Source organism: Staurois parvus, unplaced genomic scaffold (genome assembly GCF_062004578.1).
Source record: "Staurois parvus isolate SC_StPar_1 unplaced genomic scaffold, SC_StPar_1.0 ptg000070l, whole genome shotgun sequence".
NCBI lineage: Eukaryota > Metazoa > Chordata > Amphibia > Anura > Ranidae > Staurois > Staurois parvus.
The window spans coordinates 6295001-6320362 of record NW_028317866.1 but is presented as its reverse complement, the minus strand read 5'-3'; the positions used below and the strand labels follow the sequence as shown (position 1 = coordinate 6320362).

The 25362-nt window shown below is 39.8% G+C and overlaps 1 protein-coding gene across 1 annotated transcript in view; it reads right to left on the bottom strand.

Annotated features, from left to right (window-relative positions):
* PNPT1 (polyribonucleotide nucleotidyltransferase 1) overlaps window positions 1-25362 on the bottom strand; it is a 68451-nt gene that overhangs the window by 32968 nt on the left and 10121 nt on the right. Inside the window, exons 3-11 of the mRNA XM_089669229.1 lie at window positions 25293-25362; window positions 24947-25052; window positions 21524-21573; window positions 21341-21404; window positions 17835-17882; window positions 12272-12385; window positions 10303-10489; window positions 4429-4480; window positions 2040-2097 (exon numbers count right to left, since the gene is read on the bottom strand). The exon at window positions 25293-25362 is cut by the window's right edge and continues 5 nt beyond it. Coding sequence (XP_089525355.1) covers window positions 2040-2097; window positions 4429-4480; window positions 10303-10489; window positions 12272-12385; window positions 17835-17882; window positions 21341-21404; window positions 21524-21573; window positions 24947-25052; window positions 25293-25362 — 749 coding nt within the window. The remainder of the gene's footprint in view (window positions 1-2039; window positions 2098-4428; window positions 4481-10302; window positions 10490-12271; window positions 12386-17834; window positions 17883-21340; window positions 21405-21523; window positions 21574-24946; window positions 25053-25292) is intronic.

Here is a 25362-nt window from a genome sequence, read left to right as displayed (position 1 = left end):
TTCAAATTAAAGGAAAACTACACTGGTTTTGAGTCACAATATATAATTTTAAGCACTGTATATAAGTTTTTGGGCCCATGCACAATGGCATAAGGCCTTGTTCTCATTACATTACATGCATGCATGCTCAGTGCAGGGCCGTGTTTTACCAGCATAGGGATGCACAGGCGTTGAGTTTGGGGACCCACATGCACACACATGGGTGTGATATTGGGACACAGGGGCTGTGTCAATGCAGCCGCAGTATCTCAACAGACAATGGGACTGCCGTCATGGAATTCATGCAATACCTGTGCATCCGTGTACCACAGGGCACGCATGTAATCACCCAGTGTAAACTAGGCCTGATTGAATACTCAGAAATGCTGATCTTGCTGCCAGAAACAATATCCAGTGCAAAAAACACACATAAAAGTATGCATGTATGTACAGTGTTTAGAACTGCACATATTTAAATTAATTTTAGTGCCTAGAATGTTCATTTAATTATAGCCACCAGAATGAATTTATGTACATTAAAATAAAAAAAAAAAGCCTTTTCCTGAATGTGGGACTTTCATTCCCTTTTACATCTCTGAACACAGCTCTAGTAAACGAAGCTTAATGCCTCCAAGTGCAAGGACAAGCAGAGCTGCGCTCAGATCCATAAAAAACTATTTTAAAAATGCTGTTGGGATTTAAAGGCAAGATTTTTGGCATCTACTTGCATGAGGACATAATGTCAGATTTTATATGCATTTTATTATTGCTTTTTATCGGTGTTTACCAACATTAAATGCAGGAAAATGGATTACCAGACAGCTCCAAGTTTCTATAGAGAAAACACAGCTAGCCTTCTCTTTTCTCAATGAAATCTCAGAAGCTGGACTGTGGGAGAAAATGGAGTCTGACTCAATCACGTCTGTGTGAACATTTCAGCTTGAGCTATTGAGCTATGTAAAGCAGACTGGTTTATTACAGCACTGGTAGGTAATTTTAACCAATTTATGAACTTCAATTTTTTGGGTTTTTTTTCTTTTCTTTTTAGTTCTGGCTAAAATAAAGAGATGGTACTCAAAGCCAATACACATTCCCTGAAAAGCTGGGGAGAAAAAAAAAAGGTTTATGCATGCACCATGGGTGCTCAACCTGTGGCCCTTGGAGCCCTATGATGTGGGCCTCAACCTCAAACCAGGGAAGTGCATGCCCGGGGTCAGCAACCTTTTGATTGTGATCTGGATCCCAGAGCAACAGAGTGCATTGAGGCGGCTCTGGCAGTGGAGGAAACAGGCGGCCATGGAGAGAGCAGAAGCCACATAAGCCGATGCTTTCTCTGTAGCGCTGACTGCTGTCCCACACAGACTGACACAAAGTACACTTCGCCTGGGATCTTTCTAGCAGCCTGGACAGCGATGCCAGCAAAGCTGGAAGAGGAAGAGGTCAGTGTATGAAAACACATACACTGTGCTTTTGCAATGGACATATTAGGGCCTATAAAATGGGTTAACTACTAGGCTGCTTTCACACTGATCCAGGGGTGCAGGGCTGTGTACCTTCAGGTTTCCTGCAAATTAGCTGCTGAGCCATATACTTCTATTATATTCTGTGGGTTTCGTGTGCTTTCAGAAAGTGCACCACACCCACAAGATGTAATAGAAGTCTATGGCAAAGTGCAAACACTGCAGGAAGGCCGCATGTGCACTGCGCTGCACCAGAGGTGCGTGTAAACTGCACCGCATCAGTGGGAAAGCAGTTTTAGAGGGCTCAGGACAGTAAGGGCTCATTTACATTTGTGGTTTGGGGGGTGGTAAATCCCCATAGCTGAGACATGTATTTACCACAACCCCATCCCAGCCCCACCAACAACTGGTGTAGCATTGACAAGAGAAGCTCCATGTTTTTTTAGCGCAGGTTCCATTAATCAAATTCCAGCATATCACCCGTGAACCTGTTTAAACTTCAACAAAACCACAAAACACGAACAGTTAGTGGTGTGTATATGTCAGTGAATGCCGCAATTGTAAATGTTAATTGAAGAACATTTGCGGATCTAATTATACCTCTTAAAACCTCTTCAGTTTCAAGTCTGATCGCCTTCACAGATTCATCTCTAGAGATCTTGGATAAAGATAAAATATACATTAACATTCTACACAGTAAATATATAACCTGCTTAAACTTTAAAGTGGAACTAAACTTTAAACAGTAACTCCACTTTTGTAGGAAAAAAAAACCTTCCACTCTGGGTGATCTACGTACATTGCAGGGATTTTAAACTGTAGCAGACAAATTCCTACCTTTGTTATTTTGAAGAAATAGCAGTTTGTTTGTCCATGTACAAAGCAGATACTAATGGAAGTGGCTTTATAATTATCAGTTACAGGGTTCTAATGAGGAAAATGGCAGGATATGCATCCCTTTAGACGTGATTTCCCTTTGGGAGTATTTCACCAAAAATAAAACTTTAGTTGCAGAGGATACCTTAAAATCTGACTTGTAACAGTGCAAGCTTCTGAGAAAATCAGTGAGCCAATCACGCAAACAGGAAATGACGTTTCTAGGAGGCGTTCTGTACACCATCTCTGTACAGAAAGCCCCAGGTTGCCATATTGCATTGTATTTTACAGAAAAGTATATCACTGCAGAGTGGAAAGGAATGGTCACCTTTTAATAAGCCTTTAAATTAAAAAAAAAAAAAAAAAAAAAAAAAAAAAAACTGTGAGCAGGCAGCTCTTTTTGGCAGAAGTGGTGTGTGCTAACTCTTCTGCAAAAAAAAAAAAAAAAAAAAAAAAAAACACACAACAAAACCCCCAAAAAAACACTTACCTGCCTTCGGCAGCCTTCTATTGAGCATACACTAAGAAGCACCTCTATCCAAGTATCAGTCCACAGACTAACAGCAAGTATGAGTGCCTCTGCTATGCTGACAGCAGCGTTCTGTAGAGATGAGCTCAGGCATCCTCCGAACTCATCTCTAGCCGAACTACAAACTTACACTCTTCTTTACCACAATGAACTGTGGGTTGGTTCGTTCCCTTTAAGAGCAAAAATATATACACACGAATGACTTTCCCCAGTGAGGACACTGTAATAAAAACCTGCCAGATGTTCCAACCCTCTGCACTATCCAAAACTAAGAACACACACACAAAACACACAAATCTGGAAAGCATTGAAAAGGATGAAAAGGAGCATAGAGCTTCCCCCAGTGATATGAAAATACAAAATATTCATGCGCACTAGTTCTTATTTACCTGACCAAGAAAAAAATATAAATTTTAACTAAATATATATATTTTTTTAGCCCTGAGCAGAATAAATGTCTAATTATAAACCCAAAGAACCCCCAGTGGGACTTTAATGCAGCAATAGGATAATACATATATTGAAAGAGACATTTTATTAAGAGATTTTTATCAACTTTATTACATACACATTTCCATTGTAATATTAAATACATAGTTTCTAAAAAGAATATTGCTCTGACAGTGTTCTTAGAAGAGAACTCTTAATACAAGAATATGAAACCACACACACAAAAAAAAAAGAAAATACCCCGACGTGTTTCGATCATTCCACATTCTAGATCTTCCTCAGGGAGCATGAGAGACAAAAGGCTTTAAAAACATATGTCAGAGCAAAAGAAGGGGATGACTTCCAAGATGGGAGGCTGGCCACCATTTTCCGGCGGGGTGCATCATCCAAGAGGGCAAGGGTGGTCAGATGTAAGTCACCAGACAACAAGGACTAACAGAGGGGCACCAAACAAAACATCCCCCCAATGGGACACGTCTGAGGCAGGCCAATGTATGGAAGAGATAGAATTTCACTCTGTAATGGATGTAACAACTCAAGGAAATAGAGTAGTAAATTTGAAATATTAATTTCTCCAAGTATGTCAAATCCCATGGAACAAAGACCAAAGTGACATGCAAGAAAAGTCTGCAAGGATGCACAAAAAAAAAAAAAAAATCCACAAAATCCCAAATCATCAGAGTGATGCACAGCCAGCCTGTGTCCTAGGTCTGGAGTGGCGGGTGAATGGGAGCATGTGGAATGATCAAAACGCATCGGGGTATTTTCTTTTTTCTGTGTGGTTTCATATTCTTGTGTTAGGAGTTCTCTTGTAAGAACACTGTCAGAGCAACATTCTTTTTAGAAATTATGTATTTAATATTACAATGGAAATGTGTATGGAATAAAATTGTTAAAAATCTCTTAACAAAACGTCTCTTTCAATATATGTATGATCCTATTGTTGCATTAAAGTCCCACTGGGGGTTCTTTGGGTATATACATTCATATAGGGACAAGCAGCCAGATACTCGACCTTTTTATTTATAATAAATGTCTAATTAAAATCCATACATTCTCTTTAACGGAGTTACAGATGTACAGTATATCCATCAACTTTCAAATAAAAGCTTCAGTTTTCATAATTTTGCTTACTTTGTCATGGGTATAATCAGAAAACACTGCTAAAAGTTTCTCAGATGCAAGCCTAAAAAAAAAAAAAAAATTTTAAAATTAGAAAAAAGTAAAAATAACTTACATTGTATGCAATGCGCTAGGCATGTTTGTCTATCAAAATACTGAAGTGCTATTTGAAAAAAAAAAAATTGTGTTAATCCTGAGACGAAATCATGAAGATACATTTAGGCCCCATTCACACAGCCATTCTGACCAGGTCTGCCTGTCAGTTTTTTCAGGTGGACTTGATTGGACTCTCCATCTACCCCTATGCACACAGGAGGGGATCTCGCCTCTGTCTAGGCAGATCAGATTGGACAGCAGTTGGTGTAAGTGGACAGCTGAGTCCATTTACTCAAGGCCGCCCAAAGAGCAGAGTGGGCTCTGTCTGTATCTGCTCTGCATAATCTGAGCGGACACAAATGTGACATCCACCAGTTCTGCTCTGAGCAGCAGATCTGTCTGCTGACCCATGTGAAAGGGACCTTCTACTCAACTAAGAACAAAACAAACATAACATAAATTGCCACAAACAACAAATTAATACATACAATAACATGAACTAAAATACAACAAAACAAGAAAATAAAAACACAACATACAAGTGAAGCCATCGTAAAATTGCTATAAACAATCAGTTCAGGATACATAAATGGCTCAAGTGCAAAAACTGACTTTTTCAGATGGCTCCATCCACTAAAATTAAAGGAGTATAAAAAAAAAAAAAAAAAAAAGCCTTTCTGGATATGTGATGGAAGACACATGCATTTATGTGTGTTTAGAAATGTCCTCCAAATGCCTATAAATGTAGGTTTGATAGTGTCAGTGTGAATGAGATCTTACAGTTGCGGCTGTAGTATAGTCCTGATAGCGGGTCAATCACTCTCTTCAGCTGTTCAGAAAAAGTCTTAATTCTTTTTACCAACAAGGGGAGAATGTAATGTTCATCCGCACCTTCTTCATTCACAAAATGCCTTGTATGCAGTTAAAAGAATACAAGGTGTTTTCTGAATAGCTGAGGTGGAGTGTGAGTGAGCCACTATCAGAACTGTACTATAGCTACAAAACACAAGTCTCAGGGCAGGATGTCTGGAGCTTACAATACTGCACAGGCTAAATAAAAGTAAGCATTTTCCTGAACGCACAGCAGCCACACGTGGGACTGACACTTTCCCAATGGCTAACAGAATTTTATTTTTTATATATATATATATATATATATATATATATATATATATATATATATATATATATATATAAAATTTATTTTAACAGGCAACAATCTTGAACATTTTTTTTTTTAAATAGATAAATAAGAGCAATAACTTTGTTTCTGGAATACGAGTAATAATGCACATTTTAATTTCCAACTGAAATAATAATGAAAAAAATAAAAAAAAAATAAAAATCACAGAACAGTAGTAAAGCATAACTGAAGTTCCAGAAGTGAGCAAAAACGCGAGCAGGCAGATTTTTATTGCAGAAGGGACATGCACTGCCCCTATCTTACTGGTCGTTGTCTTCTCTGACTCTGTAAACTGAGCTGTGTATGTACAGCTCAGCTTACAGCATCAGGCCGGTCTGTGTGCCGGAATGATAACCTCCTGCGCATGAACAGGAGTGATGTCCTCCCATGCCAGCCAATGAAGACAGCCGAAGACTGGCACACAGAAAAAAATTCCACCACCGGCAAGGGACCGTTGGAAAGGAGAGTATGAACCTCTTTAGTTCCTCTTTGAGCTCCAAGGGTGTTTTTCACTTCCGATATTCCTGAGACCAGTTACTTAATAAAAAACAGCTTTGCTATGTGAACCAAGAAACATTTCAGCAGCATACAGTACAATCACATAATGTTAATATTCTGCATGAGGATTCATTTCATCTTACAGCTGATGTATGGTCTGTATATTACTCAGCTTTATCACATTTAATACAAATCAGCTGGCGATTTTCTTAAGGAAATCATGAGCGAAAGCTGGCAAAGATATCAACTATATACATTTTGAATGCCCGATTTTTACGGGGTAATAATTTACAGTACAGTGATCACAATTACTTAATAGGGAAAAATACCTTTTTACAACAAATCATGAAGCAAATATAAATGAAGGCGTGTATTTATAAATGATTTGCAGAGCTATTCATTCTGTGAAACTGCATGTACATTCATTCTGTATGAATGGGGGCAAAATCAAAATTAACAAGGCTATTTTCTGTCCAGGATGAATGTAATTCATTCATATAGGAAAACATCACATTATAGCCACTAGAGTAGGGGTTCCTAACCTTTGAGTCCATGAACTCCTTTAGGGTCCATGGATGGGTTTCAGGAGGTCTGTGAGGGTCAGATAAAACAAAACAAAAAAAACCTATTTAAATTCACTATACAGCCCTCCCCTCTTGTCGTAATCAATGGTTTACCATTGCCACTACTTATAGGCCCATGTTTATTATTTAAATTTGTATCATTGTTCTCTGCACAACTGCTACCTTGTGTCACTCCATAATAAAAAAGTGCTAATTCACATTTTCTAGTAGTAGCAGAACATTTAAGCTGAATTAAAACCATTTTGTTTAATTTGCACAAGACTATTGAATTTAATTTTTATAATGAGCAGACATAAAACTCTTTCCATGAAAAGGAGCGCATTTCTTGATAAGATTGTTTACCAGAGGAGAAGCATTGTTATCCTAAGACAGGACGACAGAAAACCTGAACCTCTCCTCTTCTCTATATTGTTGGGGGGGGGGGGTTTGTATTCCAGAGAACTGGGAACAAAGTAATTGAAAATACTGCAGCACAGGCTGAGACTACAGAAAGTTGTTAGCTCACTGGATTTCTGGCGGGATTAGCAGGAAGTTTTTTTTGCTTTGCAACTATTGAATATGTTGCATTGATGGGCTCCTTTTGAAAATGTTAATTGACTTGCAGCCATTTACTGAGAACAGGCATACAGCAAATGAACACCCATGAAAGTCACAGTTCCTGATGTGCAAACTTGTTCTGGATTCATTACTCAAAGTATTAAACCCTTTGGGTCAACAGAAAGGGCATTCAGAATATTTAAAAGAAGAGTTCAACAACGACAGCATATGTATGTTCTCATTAAAGAAGGAGCAGGGCCAAAGCTCTTTTGATCATACTTCTGTGGGACACCGGAGTGCACTTAGTTCTGCACTCTTGTGAGCAAGATTCAACCAGTAGCGGGTTAAAGACATTGTCAGAGGGCCAGTCCAGGCTCTGGAGAGATACTGTACAATAAAATAATGTCGGGACACTGAAACCATCCATTTGCCTGACTGCCAGCTGGCTCAGCCTCTCAGCACGCCATTGAGACCCTTAACCAACTGCTCCTGCCCCTTCCAAAGCCCAGGGACTGCTGGAGGGACAGAGAAGAGAGCCGGTGACTGACAGTTTACACTCTGTGCTCAGATCAGACCTGAGAATCAAGCAATCAGTGGTTTTTGATCGCTCAGATCTGTGTAGAGCTGACAGGGGACAGATGCAGTTTCAGACCGATGCTGCAGTATTCAATGGGAGTATGATTGATTGTTTTTTTTTCTTGTAACCAGTACTTCTCTTTTAATGGTATAGTTAAAGAGAAACATCAGGTCCCCTTGGGCTCTGCCCCCCCCAATGCACCGCCATTTTCGTATTTCTGGCACGTGAGTAGATGTATCAAAGGGTTTTGCCTGGCCCTCAGGTCCTGGCAGAGCCCTTAGGTGCATAAGTCATTTCAGCACAAAAAATACATTAAAGTAAAAAAGAAAAAACATTTTTTATCCAAATGTGAGAGAAGGAGGGAGAGGAGGCAGGTAAAAATTAAAATTAATTTAGAGTGATGTTCTATTCATACTTGTGTGACTTGTCATGCAACTTGGGCACCAAGTCGCATAACAAGTCACAGCCCATGTATTTCAAATCTATGAGATTTAAAACCGCAGTGACTTTAAAAAGATTCCTGCACTATTTTGATGCAACTTTCATGCAACTTGAGCGCCACAGACTGCTATGCAAACGCTCAAAAGTTGCATTTTTGTGTCATCAATGTGACAGTTGTGCAACAGTCAACAGCCAAAGTCGCACCCAAGTTGCACATAGCCAAAGTTACACCAAAGTCGCAAAGGAAATTGAAAGGGAAAGTATGAATGGAGCCTTAAGGTCCGCTTTAAACAAATGATATCGCAGACTCGTTGAATATCTTCTCAGCAGAGTCTTCCATTGACAAAACATATTATGTACTATACAAGAGAAGACCAATCAATAGCACCATCTAGTGGTGATTTAACTCAACATTTGTGTTAAACCGGTCAAAGGTAGGTAGATGCCTCCTAAAGGAATGATGGGGGAAAGTAATGTATCCACATCCTCTGTAGTATTAGGACAGGTCACTGTTTTCCTGTGAAATTTACCCAATGGGCAGAAACAGAGCACATGAAGTTGCTGCTTTCTTTAGCCTTTTCCATTAAGCAGAGGAAAAGGCTCAGCCCTACTACACAGAGATTTACAACAACTTTCTGAACAATAAAGAGCATTTTGACATTGTAAAAGCTTGTCATCTACCCCTCAAGAAACCCTAAACAGCTTCCTCCTTGCTAGAATGTCAAAGTGGGCCACTGAATTGAGAACAAAACAAAGCAGATATTAACCACTTGGGCACTTTTACCCCCTTTCTGCCCAGGTCAATTTTCAGCTTTCAGTGCTATTGCACTTTGAATGACAATTGCATAGTCATGCAACACTGTACCCATATGAAATTTTTATCTTTTTTTCACACAAATAGAGCTTTCTTTTGGTAGTATTTAATCGCCACTGGGGTTTTGATTGTTTGCACTATAAACAAAAAAAAGATAAAAAAAAAAAAATGAAAAGGTTTTCTTTGTTTCTATTATAAAATTTGGCAAACAGGTAATTTTTCTCCTTCACTGATGTGTGGTGATGAGGCTGCACTTATAGGCAGCACTAATGGGCACTGACAGATGGCACTGCTGGGTGGCACAGATGGGCACTGCTAGGTGACATTGCAGTGCAGATCTCCTCTGTCACATTTACTGGTTATCGGCTGTACTTTCCTCACGCTGTGACAGTGTGAGGAAAGTGCAGTTGATAATCAGCAACTGTATTTACTTTGTGATCTGTTGTGTCATTCGACACAGTTGATCATGTGGTAAAAGGCCACTGTGACTGGCCTTTTACCTTGCCATGTGGTCAGCTGTGTCCGTAGTCAGCGATCACCGATGGCACCAGGTGGGGACACGTTCTGGGAGGACGTCCATGGAAGCCCTCCCAGAACTGGACAACTGCACTGTAGCCGTCATTCAGCCATAGCAGGTAGGTGTTCTTAAACTTTTTAATATGATGACCAAAAGAAGAAAATTGGGGGAGAGGAGACTAAGAAATTATGCCTACAGCAAACTGGTTACACAGTCACTGTAAAATTAATATCTACTTTAACATTTAAGGACATAGGGAAATACAAAATGAATTCTAAGACTTTTCTTCAGTGAAACAAACTTACTGCTAGATAGGAACTGAACTGTTAAAAAAAAAAAAAAAAAAAAATAATAATAAAAAAATAAATAATGTACTTAAAGGCTGCCACTGCTGAGGACCCTTTGAATATCCTAGGTTTCTGGCTGTCCTTGGTCTCAGGTCATTTGGCTGGACAAGCATTCAGCCAGTGAAGTCACAGGAAAGGAAGGACTCCTACCTGCATACTTGTTCAATGTCTGGGGCCAAGAAAGAACTGAAGCCTTTGATTAACATAACAGCAAGGTCATTTACAAGGTGGTCAAAAGGTGAATTCAGTTAGGATAGCGTACATTATTTTCTCAGTATTGGTTCCAACTCACCTTCTTGCAGTTTCAATAATGTCTTCAGGAGGTTTGAACATCTTCTTTACAATGCGCTTTTGTTTCCCGTGTTCTTTGGCTAATTGTTTTATATTCAGAATGATTTGAGTTGCTTGTTTGATTCCCAGTTTCACAGCGTGACAAAAATCCTGTTGCAACACATTTTCAGCTGCAGCTTCAAGCATTACTGCAACAGAAGAAAGAGGAAGTCACTGATTGGACAAGGCCACGCTCTAGCAGTCTGGTGCCCACCCTACAGCTCTTTGCTACCACTTCTACGACCCTTGGATCCAAGCAGTAAAGGGAGTCGGATCATTGATATGTAAAGGAACTGTAATGGCAGCGATCTCTAGCAGTCTCTTATATTATGTTCCCAGTCTCTGTCCCACAGCATGTTTCCAAGAACATCTGTAGCATATCAGCAGTTTCTGAGCATCTCCTGCAGAATACCTGCATACAGCCTTTTGTAGATTTGTAAATCCTGAATATCATGTGCGGCCCTTTGGCCGCAGTTGAAGCCTTCTATACTACATAAGCTGACTTGTTTCAACAAGTTGTGCTGTAGAAAAAAACCCAAAAAAAACTACAGACAAAACTGAGCGCTGAGGAGTGTTGAGAGAGGTTAGAACTTGTGTTGGGTTATATTGCCTTGTGTGTTCTAACAGGGACAGACATCAATTAAAACCTGGATGATGTTCCATCCCTCCTTCAAAACACAGCACCTACCCCATAGAAATTAAAAGCCATATTTTCAAATAAGACAACTTAGTGCTGTAAAGGCTGGGGCAGTGAAATGCAGGAGTGTCATCATCTGAGGTTTATTCCTGAGCATTTAAACTAAAGTAGAGTATAAGTAGTCATCAATGGGTAAGCCCTTGATAGTCAGATACTAAGGGAAGCACACAATAAATTCCTTTTTTATTTGTGGAACGCAGCGGTTTATTATTACTCGGCAGCTTCAAGAGATAGTGCTGAAAAAAAAAGAAAAAGAAAAAAAAAAAAAGAATATATATGTTCAAAATCTTTTTTTTTCTCTTCTCTTTCTTTCTTCTTCTTCTTATCCCCCTCTGAACCTACTCTTTGATATGCCTTTTGTTTTCATGTCTTTCTATATTTCTATTTGCCATGGTATGTGTAGTCACGAACTGTCTGTTGCTTTATGACAGGTTATAGAGATTGCATGTATGTAAGATATCTGATTGTTTTCTGAATATTGCTATTCATTCTTGCTACATATAGTTGGTCATGTTGATCTGCCTTCTATGATATTGTATTTGTGTGCATTTATGATGTGACCTAAATAAACAGTTTTATCGAAAAAGATCAAAATCTTTGGCACAAAATAAGTACAGGATACCCAAGCTAACAAGTGTCTAACTGTGGCTTTGCCACCCAACTCTGTGTACCATAGATAAAGCTTCAAGCAGGTGTGAAGTGTAAGTCGAGGGGTGGGAGCAAGCTCAATCACTAACAGGAAGTGTCTACACTTTGCCCAATCAGAATGGCTCAGTATTTGGGCTTAGGAGGACACAAAGCTGCTACAGGTGTGTCTGCCATTTATACTGCTAGCACTCCCCCTCCCCTCTTCTATAGTTCTTGGTTCCGTTACACTTACACTCACACACACCAAATTTGCATTTTCATAGTGGAAATTGAATGGAAGTGCAACCACCAAGTAATGGATGATACTGGGGAGTGGGCCAGAGAATACAGGTTCAGATAATGAACAAAATATACAAGAAACAATGCAATAAATTACAAGGAGCTTCATACCACCATCAGTTTCTCAAGCATAGCCTGATTTGAAAAAGTGTGAAATGAAAAAGAATATGAACTCCTTATTTACGAAAGGTCACTACTGAGCTAGGCATCTCAACAGCAGAATGAGACTGGAACGGTTCAAATGAAAACCTTAGCATGAGTATGAAAAGAGACAATGAGAAGGCATAAAGAAACATTCTGTGCTTACCTACTTGATTTTGCAAGCCTCCAGTGACAACCAAATTTAATAAACTAGATGACATCTGCTTTCTAGTAGGGTTTATAATAAATTCTTCATCAATCATACCAATTCTAACGGCACCTAAAAAGAGAAAAATCCTAGTTGTTAAGTCTTCTTTTTATATTCAACAGACACATTGTAGCTAGATCTACAAGTTCAGGCAGCATGTGATTAGTCTAATATCAAAAGCAAAATGAAGACCAAAGAAAATATTACTGCTGTCTAGTTTGTAAAGATGGTACTAGCACACAGCAGATAAAACAATGTTTGCTGCAGCTCATATTCATACAGGAATTGTTGTAGGCAAGCTTGATAAATGGTGAATTTGCACTACAGCAAAATTAAATATTTAAACTAATTTACCTACCAGCATGTCTTTGGAGTGTGGGAGGAAACTGTAGTAAACCCACACAAGCACAGGCAGAATATTCACACTGAGAACCTGTGCTGCAAACCAAAAGTGTAAGGCATTGTGCTGAACAACCTCTTATATTATTATTATTATTATACAGTATTTATATAGCGCCAAAGGGTATGCTCAGCGCTGTACAGTAGCAAGGGGGACAGATACCGTATTTTTCGCTCCATAAGACGCACTTTTTCCCCCCCAAAAAGGGGGGAAAATGTCAGTGCGTCTTATGGAGCGAATATAAAGCGGCTGGTCCGGTATTTCTGCCGCCACCATGTCAGAATACCGGGCCGGCCGCTCAGCTGTTCTCTCCTGTTCCTCGCTCCAGCGCTGCACAGTCTTCCCGCGCTGGCTTCTGTGACAGCCGGGTGCCCACTGCGCATGTGCTGCGCTTTGTGAATGATCCGGTGTCTTCTGGGACACATGACAGGTCCCAGAAGGCGCCCGGCCATTCACAAAGCGCAGCGCTTCTCGCGCATGCGCAATGGACACCCGGCTGTCACAGAAGCCGGCCCGGGAAGAAGGAAGGAAGAACAACTCCGCGGAAGTGGGAGCGGGTACCTGTCAAATTCAGGTACCCGCTCCACCTCCCTCCCTAAAGGTCAGCAGTCTCTGGTCATCCCCTGCACTGTCTGCAGTCTCTGGTCATCCCCTGCACTGTCTGCAGTCTCTGGTCATCCCCTGCACTGTCTGCAGTCTCTGGTCATCCCCTGCACTGTCTGCAGTCTCTGGTCATCCCCTGCACTGTCTGCAGTCTCTGGTCATCCCCTGCACTGTCTGCAGTCTCTGGTCATCCCCTGCACTGTCTGCAGTCTCTGGTCATCCCCTGCACTGTCTGCAGTCTCTGGTCATCCCCTGCACTGTCTGCAGTCTCTGGTCATTCCCTGCACTGTCTGCAGTCTCTGGTCATTCCCTGCACTGTCTGCAGTCTCTGGTCATCCCCTGCACTGTCTGCAGTCTCTGGTCATCCCCTGCACTGTCTGCAGTCTCTGGTCATCCCCTGTACTAAGTCCACAGTCTCTGGTCATCTCCTGTACTGTGTCCGCAGTCTCTGGCCATCTCCTGTACTGTGTCCGCAGTCTCTGGCCATCTCCTGTACTGTGTCCGCAGTCTCTCTGGTCATCCCCTGTACGGTGTCCGCAGTCTCTGGTCATCTCCTGTACTGTGTCCGCAGTCTCTGGTCATCTCCTGTACTGTGTCCGCAGTCTCTGGTCATCTCCTGTACTGTGTCCGCAGTCTCTGGTCATCTCCTGTACTGTGTCCGCAGTCTCTGGTCATCTCCTGTACTGTGTCCGCAGTCTCTGGTCATCTCCTGTACTGTGTCCGCAGTCTCTGGTCATCTCCTGTACTGTGTCTGCAGTCTCTGGTCATCTCCTGTACTGTGTCTGCAGTCTCTGGTCATCTCCTGTACTGTGTCCGCAGTCTCTGGTCATCTCCTGTACTGTGTCCGCAGTCTCTGGTCATCTCCTGTACTGTGTCCGCAGTCTCTGGTCATCTCCTGTACTGTGTCCACAGTCTCTGGTCATCCCCTGTACTGTGGCTGCAGTCCATTGGTTCAGAATATTTTTTTTTCTTGTTTTTCCCCTCTAAAACCTAGGTGCGTCTTATGGAGCGAAAAATACGGTATGTAAAGTACCTATAGCTATATCAGAGAATGCATGGGGGTAAAAAACAAAACAAAAAAACCTTTAGCCTTTACAACGACTTTAAGCATTTAATATGCTAAGAAAAAGAAAGTTTAAGCTATAGATGGCTATAGATCAAGGATCAGCTTACCCAAGTGCATTTTTAATCCAGTGCTCTGCAAAAGAGAATTACTGCGCTCTCTCTCTCTCTTCAAAGGACTCAGAGGCAGCAGCGGAAGCCATTGGCTCCTTCTGCTGTCAATCAAATCATGTGAACAGGGAGCAGGGAAAAGGGTGGGTCTGAGTCATCTTGTGTGCATCTATAGATACACACAGTCTAGCTTAGGATCGAGGCCACATGAGTGATCCATAGCAAGTGGCTTTCTATGGAGACATCTGGAAGGGTGGAGAAGCCGAGAACATCGGCAGGGGAACCCAGAAGAGGAGGTTTGGGCCGCCCATTGCAGAGACCAGGTAAGTATAACAGCTTTGCAGCAGGGTTTGGGCTGATTGCAGCTTTTCTTTTGTTTTACACATTGCTCATTTTTTCAGTTTTATTAATTGCAAACCCATTAAGCATAAGATATACAATTGCACAAGTAGAACATCCTTATTTTTTTTTTTTAAGAAAGATAATGAACCTTTATAACCGCTTTAAGTATATTTAAAGCCAAAACTTTTTTCCCCCCATTTTGGACAGATTAGGGTTCTCATACTTTGTCATTTATAACTTATTAGGGAGATTCTTCTTCACTTCTTCATCTGTAGACAGGACTCCCCTTCTAAACAGTTGTCATGGGAACAAGTGCCCCCTTTGGAAGATTTCCCCCTCTATTCTTGTCCTGGTAGCAACTCAAAATTTTGGATTTGCCCTCACTTTATTTGCCCTGATCACCAATGACACTGGGAATAAGGGAGAGTAAATTTCCTGAATAGGAACACAGTAACTAATGAAAACCTGACTCGGATTCTAACACTTAACCATCTAAAACTCAAGTACCTATTGATAAAGATACAGGACTTGCTATTCAAAAAAATGCAAAAGGTGTAAAAGGGAGGGGAGAGGGTTAGGATTAAGTAATATCTAAAACATGAGTGAAGGTTCGCTTTAAAGTCTCCCCATTAATAGTGAAAAGGAATGAAACACAACCGGTTTTACTACTGGAAGAACAAGAAAGAATATCCCTTCGCAAAAGAAAAATGCACTGAAAATTGTGGATCTAAGCAGTGTGTTATAACTGGTATATCCCTTCAGTTGCCATTTTGTGTTCTGGGCGTTGTCTCACCACCTGTGGCCAATTCAGGGTGCCTTGTTAAGGGTTTGCTCTATCCATGCATTCAGGCTCCTTTATACTCTGCTGCAATAAGGCTGTGATCTATGTGAAAGAGGTTTGGCTGTATACTTATGTATTTGTACATCTGAGGTATGTTATGGGCTGTAGATGTTACATTGGTGGTGCATGCTGTGAGTATATTACTCTGTTTCTTTTCCCTGTAGATTCCTGCATTGTATGGTGGTTATACTACAGCATTAGCAGAATTTTTGGAGACCCAAGTTACAGATTATTTATCCTTTTAAAAGACACATGGATCGTTTGATATACAAGCTATACGTTTATACACTAGGTAATATATAGATATATATATATAAATTATAAAGGACAGCGCCACTAGAAACAATATCACAAAAATATAAAGAATGAAAGATATATTAGGAAGAGCCGCTATCTCACCCCTGGTAAGCAAAGTACATACATATAAGAAAAACACTAAAGGCAGCGCTCCTCAAATAAATATATCTCTGAATGAGAGAACTCAACCAAGATAAATAAACAATGGTTTCACAATAAAAAGAACAAATTGATGTGAAAAATATGAAAAACAATTCTGTAAATAAACAAATAGTGTCCAACATAAAAGTCCATATAAATAATAGTGTTCATAAAAGTAGTGTACGTTAAACTGTGAATGTTCTTTGATCCTTTATATTAAACTCTTGTATAATGTGCCCAAAATAACACTGAGAAACTCCACCACCAAATGAATTGAATCCACTCACCAGAGCTACATGCTTGTAAAATTATAAGCGGTTGTAGCTGGTTTATTATTTTACCAACATGTAGCTCTGGTGAGTGGATTCAGTTCATTTGGTGGTGGATTTTCACTGTGTTTTTTTGGGCACATTATACAAGAGTTTAATATAAAGGATCAAAGAAAATTCATTGTTTCACGAACACTACTTTTATGAACACTTATTTACATGGACTTTTATGTTTGACACTAATTTGTTTATTCACAGAATTATTTTTCATATCGATTTGTTCTTTTTATTATTGTTTTACCATTGTTTATCTTGATTGAGTTCACTCATTCAGAGATTTATTAATTTGAGGAGTGCTGCCTTTAGTGTTTTTCTGGTTTATACACTAGAAGCTAGGATATTAGCTGGTACAGTAATTAGACTGGAAACATGATTAGGACCATGCTACGTTGGGATACACTACTAGAACAATCTCTCAAGCCTTGTGGTGTGGATGCGGTTACAGCTGGAGGATTCCCTTGAGGATATAAGCTTTGGGACTGTCGAACTGCTTTAAATACTAGACTGCCTCTCCGCTTTTTTTTTTTTTTAAAGTAACTGTATTCAGATGCTTTTAGCACCAGAGTTAAGTTATTATGCTGGACAGAAAGTTTACGTTTGTTTAAATGTAAATACTCCTGTCTTACAGTTTTTTGTGTGACAGCAGTTCTGTAAATTGGGTGGAAATTAGATATCTGACTCCTGTCTGGTGGATAAACAGGGACATGCATGGGTAATTATACATACATATATAATTTATAAGCTATTTAAATGCTTTGTGTGGTGCGTCCAATATGGACTATGGTGGCCTTATAGGAAACGATGTGGTGCTATCTACAGTATAGGTTATGGGTGGTCTGGGTATGGCATTACTTGATGACCTGTATTCAGTTTTTGTCATAATAAGAAATGATTATTTGGGTCTTGAAGCCATTGCAGCATGGAGTGGGAGGTGCTCCTGATTGTAGGCCTCCTGATCTTGCCTTTATTCTAGGCCGTAGTCCCCCTCCCACTTCTTGCATGCCTACTTTGGTGTGTACGCAATGTAGGGCTTTACCCTATTATATGAAACAACTTGTATTGTTTTGTTACGTTTTTCGTTTATAAAATATTATTTGTAAATGCACAAGCATGATTGGCTCCTGATGAAATGGACTATGTCCAGAAAATGCGCTGAGCTGTATAATTTTGAAACAGAATATCTGAGGAAGATGTATTGCTCCCTTGTCTAAAGATGCTCAATATGGGGGAATGGTTTTATTGTATGGTTTTGTGTTTTTGCAATCTGTTGTAAATTAATGAGCAACTAATGGCTCTTTTATGTAAAAATACTGAATAAAAGACACATTGCTATTTTAAAATATTTTTGTTGTGCCTCAAAAATCCCACAGTGTTTTGGTATATCCTGTCACTTACCAACAGGTCCGTTCCATGGTATGTCTGACAGTGCAAGTGCAGCAGAGGCTGAAAGAAGAAGAACACATTGAGGCTCACATAATATAGCACATGAAAGTAAAGGATTTTCAGCAGTTGTTTTCTGGAACCGTGCCATTACATATGGCTTGACTACAGCCAAATCTAACTGAACTGGCCATACAAGCGTACTGGTAAGAACCTAAAACTAATCTGGCCTTTCCGACAATGCACAACAGGTTTTAACCACTTGCCGTCCGCCTGCTGTTTTTAAACGGCAGGGCGGTGGTACTCCAGGGGCGGGTTGCCATTCATAAACGGCACCCGCTATTTCTAGTTGTGCGCGCACCGCGATCCGGTGTCTGCTGTGTCCTCCGGACACAGCGAAACACCGATCGTCGGACAGGACCTTTGTACGAGGTCCCGATCATGTGATCGCTGATTGGCCAATCAGTGACCACATGCAAAGTAGTAAGCAAGATGTCACTTGTGACATAATTGCTTACTACGTGTGAAATCTGTGAATGATCACAGAGGTCACATGGTACAAGGCTATTCACAATAGCCTTGTACCATGTGACAAGCTCTGACCCATCACAGCTCACACAGTATTTCTCAATGGCTGCAAAAATGCAGACAGAGAGAAAGAGAAATGATTGCTTTTACATCCTATATGGGTGTAAAAGCAATCACTGTAAAAAAAAATAAAAATCTTCATCACCCCCAAGTAGTACAGTGTCACTGACACTGTACTGCTAGGGTGATGGTATGTAAAAAAAAACAAAAAAAACAAAACATATAATATAAAAAAATAAAAGAAAAATGTAAAAGAAAATGTTAAATTATAATTTTCGGTTATAACTAATTCAGCGTATTATTTATGATGAAATATTATTTATTTGCAAAATTTTATAAGAAAAACACTTTTCAAAAAATTTTTTGGACATTTTCATTTATATAGCAAAAAAATAAAAATCCCAGCGGTGAATAAATACCACCAAAATAAAGCTTTATCTGTCTCAAAAAAATGGTAAAAAATTCATATGGGTACAGTGTTGCATGACCGCACAATTGTCATTCAAAGTGTGATAGCGCTGAAAGCTGAAAATTGCCCTGGACAGGAAGGGGATAAAAGTGTCCGTACAGGAAGTGGTTAATATAGGTAGTTGCGTATACATATCCATAATCCAATGCAAGTCACCAACTCAAGATTAGGTGAAATTTTCTCACAAATTAATACTTTTACCATGATGGACTGTGTTGGTAACCTTTTATAAGCTCTCCTACTGTAAACTTAAAGCAGTTTTAAGTGCTTTTTTCCCTTAAAATAACAAACGTGTTATACTTACTTGCTCTGTGCAATGCAACTGCACAGAGTAGCCCCAATCCTCCTCTTCTGGGTCCCCTACTGGCACTCTCTGCACCTTCCTATCTGTGTCTGCCCCCACTGCAAGCCACTTGCTATGAGGGCAGATGTGCAGGCTCTCTCCTGAGCCAGTGCATCCATAGACACACATAGTACACGACTCGGCCCTGCCCACCATGCAAAGGATATGACTAACAGCAGCAGGAGCCAATGGCTCCAGCTACCTCTCTGTCCTATGAATGTAGGAAGAGAGGAGAGACAGAAAGGAACAACACTGGATTGAATGAGGACTGAGGTAAGGGGGGGGGGTGATACTGCTACTGGGATATTTTTTTAACTTAATGCAGGGAATGCATTAAGGTAAAAAATGTCCTGGCTTTAGAACAAATTTAAACTTCCAGTTTTGATTCATCTATAAACAAGATTTTTTTTTCCAGTCTTCAGCAGTGACGTTTTGGTATTGAGTGGCCCATATTAATCTTTTACACCTTATTTGGTTTGAAAACTGCTACTTTTCAATGAATGCTGAGTTTGACAATTGCCTTACTATTATCGTACATACTGGAAAAGGGATTTCTTTGATCAGCTAACTCAGAACTTGGATGCACATAGTGTTTTGTAATCAGACTGATAAATTTTACAGGAAAAGTATTATTTTACAGGATCTATAAAGCAGTTTAAGGTTTCCACAACAAGAATGCTCTCTGGGTTTAATATTGGAAAACAAAACAATTTTAATTTATACACATTCCCCTAAATATGGTGTTACCCACAGCCCACCAAATGCTGAGACCACATTAAAGTGCTATAAATTTCACAAAATAAAGAATGAAAAATGAAGAAACTGTCCACACAAAGTAAAAGCTTTATTGTAATGTTAAAAACACTTTAAATTAAGGCTACCCACATACCATCACATGGTCTTGTGTATATGTGGCCTCCCCCCCACCTTCAGTCACCCATGGGCTAAAAAATAAGGCCATAGTAAATAGGGGTCAATCCAAAACACCTTAGTGTATACAGGTATAACTCAAAGAAAAATACAGCAATTGCTGCAAAAAATGTAATCGTTGTGAACAACAATTTTTTATTTAACTGCAGAGATCCAATAGACGAGAACAGAGTATTTGAGGGGGATATAGATGCATTCATTAGGGATGCACCGAAATTTCAGCCACTGAAACATATCGGCCAAAAAATAGCTCTATTGGCATTTTGCCGATAGGAAAAATTTAGCCGACACAGGTGCCGATACAGAGGACTGTGTGTACTGCAGATGTTAAGGGGGGCGGTGGAGAAAGCAGGAGGGGAGCAGTGTATACAGTGACCGGCTGTCACTATGTCAGTGCTGGTGTTTAAAAGAAAGCGCTGTTTTTTTTTCCTTCACTATAGCTCAGATAATCCGCTGTCACTTTCCCTGAGCTAAAAGAAACAGTTTATTTTTCATTTCTTTCCCTAGCTAAAGCCAGCAATTGCACTTAAAAACCAGCACAGACATATAGTGACAGCCAATGAGGGAGCCTCTCTGTATACACTGCTCCTCTCCTGCCCCCTCCTTGCACACACTGCCCCCCTTCCCCCCCCAAAAGATGGCTTTTACACTGTGATAGTTCACTGAAAACTACAAGCTGACAGCCGCTAAGGCTGCCGGGACTTGTAGGCACTCATTCACAAAACTATGTGAATGAGTGACGCGGCTGTGTGGGCGGAGCACCGCACGGCCGCGTGGTTTTCAAATCTGACAGATAGTACGGGGAGAAGTTGCCCCGTACTGTCAGAGGGAGAGGGGGGGGGGGTGGTAGGGTGCGGCTGCAGCTATGGGAACATGTAACATGTTCCAAAGGTGAATTTACACTTTAATTTAACAAGCTGAAGCTAGAAGCTGACTGGTTACTATGCACATCTGCACCAGATTCTGTATGTTTTAGTAAATCCTCTCCCCCCCCCACCACCTTTTGCTTAATATAAAGCAGCTACATGGCATGGAGCACACTGCCAAAACATCAAGGACTGGGCAGGCAGGAGACAAAAAAAAAAAAAAAAAAATCAGATCATGGCTATAACAACTGATCATTTTTTTTTAAAGGTATTGTCTGTAATGTAAAAGAAAACACAAACATCAAAAAGGGAAAATCAGGAATACCTCCATTTATGGCCAATACATCAGGTTCATTAACACCATCCACTGCTAATAAATTACACAAAACCTGAAGAGAAAAATAAATATTGAAACTGTAATAATACAGATTTATTTATAGCATCTAAATCTCTCTCTCAAAACTTTACTAAAGTATTTTTTTTTTTTTTTTTAATTCTTAAGACTAACCTGCGTATCATAGAAGTAACCAGGTGGAAACAAGGGGCGGATTGACCGATCTGCAAGCAAAAAATGTTGTCAATTACCAGAGCTTTTAATTAAGTGAACAATAGAACATCATTTTGCATGGATATAAATATTGTTAGGGCTCATAAATTTACAACAAACAAGCATTTCAATAAGAAGCCCAATTAATTACTATGTTTTTCCCACAGCCTAAATCTTGTCAGTCTGTGTAAATCTTACAAATCCCATTTTATGTCTATTTTTATTTTTTTAAAGACTTCCTGGGGACACCTTAAAAAAAAAAAAAAAAAAAAAAAAAAAGTCAAAACTAGTGCATTTACACATACAGTAGGGATCGAAAGTTTGGCCACCCCAGCTAAAAATATTTGTATTAATGTGCATAAAGAAGCCAAGGAAAGATGGAAAAATCTCCAAAAGGCATCAAATTACAGATTAGACATTCTTATAATATGTCAACAAACGTTAGATTTTATTTCCATCATTTACACTTTCAAAATAACAAAAAACAAAAAAATGGCGTCTGCAAAAGTTTGGGCACCCTGCAGAGTTAATATCTTGTACTGCCCCCTTTGGCAAGTATCACAGCTTGTAAACGCTTCTTGTAGCCAGCCAAGAGTCTTTCAATTCTTGTTTGAGGTATCTTTGCCCATTCTTCCTTACAAAAGTCTTCCAGTTCTTTGAGATTTCTGGGCTGTCTGTCACGCACTGCTCTTTTAAGGTCTATCCATAGATTTTCAATTATGTTGAGGTCAGGAGATTGTGAAGGCCATGGCAAAACCTTCAGTTTATGCCTCTTGATGTAATCCCCCGTGGATTTGGAGGTGTGTTTAGGATCATTATCCATTTGTAGAAGCCATCCTCTCTTTAACTTCAGCTTTTTCACAGATGGCATCAAGTTACCATCCAAAATTTGTTGAAATTTTATTGAATCCATTTTTCCTTCTACTCGTGAGATGTTCCCTGTGCCACTGGCTGCAACACAACCCCAAAGCATGATTGATCCAACCCCATGCTTAACAGTTGGACAGAGGTTCTTTTCATTAAATTCTGTGCCCCTTCTTCTCCAAATGTACCTTTGCTCATTCCGGCCAAAAAGTTCAATTTTAACCTCATCGGTCCACAGAACTTGTTTCCAAAATGCACCAGGCTTGTCTATATGTTCATTTGCAAAGTTCAAACGATGATTTTTGTGGTGAGGACGTAGAAGAGGTTTTCTTCTGATGACCCTTCCATGAAGACCATATTTGTACAAGTATCTCTTTATAGTGGAATAGTGTACCACAACTCCAGTGTCTGCCAGATCTTTCTGGAGGGATCGTGCAGTCAAACGTGGGTTTTGAATTGTTTTTCTCACAATCCTGCGAGCTGTTCTGTCTGATATTTTTCTTGGTCTTCCAGATCTTGCTTTAACTTCCACTGTTCCTGATGACTGCCATTTCTTAATTACATTCCGAACAGAGGATATTGACATCTGAAAACGCTTTGCTATCTTCTTATAGCCTTCTCCAGCTTTGTGAGCGTCAACTATTTTCAGTTTTCTAGACAACTGCTTAGAAGAACCCATGGTGCTGATTGTTGGGGCAAGGTCAGATGAGTCTGGGCATTTAAAACCTTTGAGATTGACATCACCTGGTCTTCCCAGACGATGATTGAGAACAATCCATGACACTGGCAGGTCTCAGCTTAGCAAAGGGGGCAGTGCATGCTATAAATTCTGCAGGGTGCCCAAACTTTTGCAGACGCCATTTTTTTGTTTTCTGTTATTTTGAAAGTGTAAATGATGGAAATAAAATCTAACTTTTGTTGACATATTATAAGAATGTCTAATCTGTAATTTGATGCCTTTTGGAGATTTTCCATCTTTCCTTGGCTTCTTTATGCACATTAATACAAATTTTTAGCTGGGGTGCCCAAACTTTCGATCCCCACTGTATCTTAAAGGATAAGTTCACCTTTCATAACAAATTACACCCATATTCATGGTGTAAGATATTACAAATGGACAGGGTCCCGCATTCCCACACTCCCCTCCCCGATCCTCGGGACAGCTAGCGGGGGATTTTCTCCCCCTGCTAGCTGTCACAATTTTTAAAAAAGTGGCCGTGCAGGGCTCTGCCTGCCCTGTGTTCTTTGAATGAGAACACTACAAGCCTTCATGACTGTCGGCTTGTAGTTCCCAATGAACTACCATAGCACTGTGGAAGTTCATTGAGACTTCCAGTCAGTTTGTATCTGCTTGCCCATATGGGATGTCTGGGCACACAGATACACGGACACGTCTGCAGGAAACCTGCATGGCACCAATGATCAAAAACAAAAAATAATAAATGCACATTTTTTACCTGCATTTATTCTTTTTTGTTAAAAGGGGAACTTATCCTTTAAATAGAAATCCATTTCATTACCAAGTAGTAAGCTCACGCCTATGTAGTGAAACTTGGCATAGTTAAGTAGAAAAAAAAACGAGTGCATTCTGTTTATAGGTGTCAAGTTGGCCCACTGAAATAAAAGTTAAATGCACAAATATGCATGTAGGTGCTTTCTTCTTTTTTTTTTTTTTTTTTTTTCTTTTTTTAAATGCTGAACAGTATGCAAATACAAAGAGAAACAAAAATGAATGCATCTCTATAATCTTTACGCTTCATTGTTATTAATTTTTTTTTCAAATACAAGAAGACAGCCTCTTGCAGTCCCTGTATATCAGGGCTGGAGTGTAAGAGGAAGAAGCAGCGCCAGCAAGCCAAGCAGTTTATGTGCTGAAAAAAGCATGCCGAAAGAAAGAGCAGAGTGGCAAGCTCATTACTTTGCTGATTCCCCTTTACTGTCCAGCTATAACCTGGGGTGGGTCCAGTACAATCTATGCTCAGAGGGTTGTATAATGCTGGCCATCAGACTGGTAACATCTAGTGGCAGATAAGACATACTGAGGAAAACAGCTCTGAACTGAAGGTGAATATTGCAGAAAAGGCCATTTTATATTTCTTCTTTTAATAAGATATTCATTGTATTATTTTGCTTTTTTTTGGCTCCAGTTCTGCTTTAAACTTAGAAAAAAAAAATAGCACACGCACTAATATGTGCATTACCTTTAGGTGTACCTAGGATGACTCACTTCAGATTACACCTGTATGCGTCCTGTAATTTTTTTTCTCAAAAGCATTTACTATGAGCAGTATTGCTGCTGGGTTGACTGGGTTTTAGTTTTCTCATAAACTCAAAATTATCAGAAAAATAATCGGCATAACTGGCTTAGGCATATGTGTGGAGATTGTATTATTAGGATCGAATATCAGACTGTTAGATCCACTGTAGAAAGGACTGATTTCCATTTTTTGAAGTACCTATGCAGTTCTGCAGAACATATGCTGGTGCTAGAGAAAACAGAATCAAAATGAAACCTATTACCTATTATTCTGCTGGTAAGAATTTCATGAGGGGTAGATCCAAGTTCTCTTCGTAGATGGTTTGTAGGTATCCGTCCGGCAGCAGCAGCTTTCTGTCTGTAGTCTACCTATGTGGAAAAAGAAATGGGGCTTGTTATCACTTTATGCCAAGCAAAACTTCACACTGCACAAGCCCAATACAGTTTTCATGACAAACCAACTACAATAACTGATTTCAGGACTCTTTCAAGGAGCCCAAGAAAAATGCTTGCATAAAAGCAGAAAAAATAGATACATTGAAATAGCAATGCGAGAGATACTTTCACATACGTAAAAATATCAGTTTAACTAGTGTAACGTTTACTTACCACTAATGGCATGAACTGAGACGGCGAAGGACTGGTTTTGCTTACAGCGGTTACCATCACAGAAGTGTCA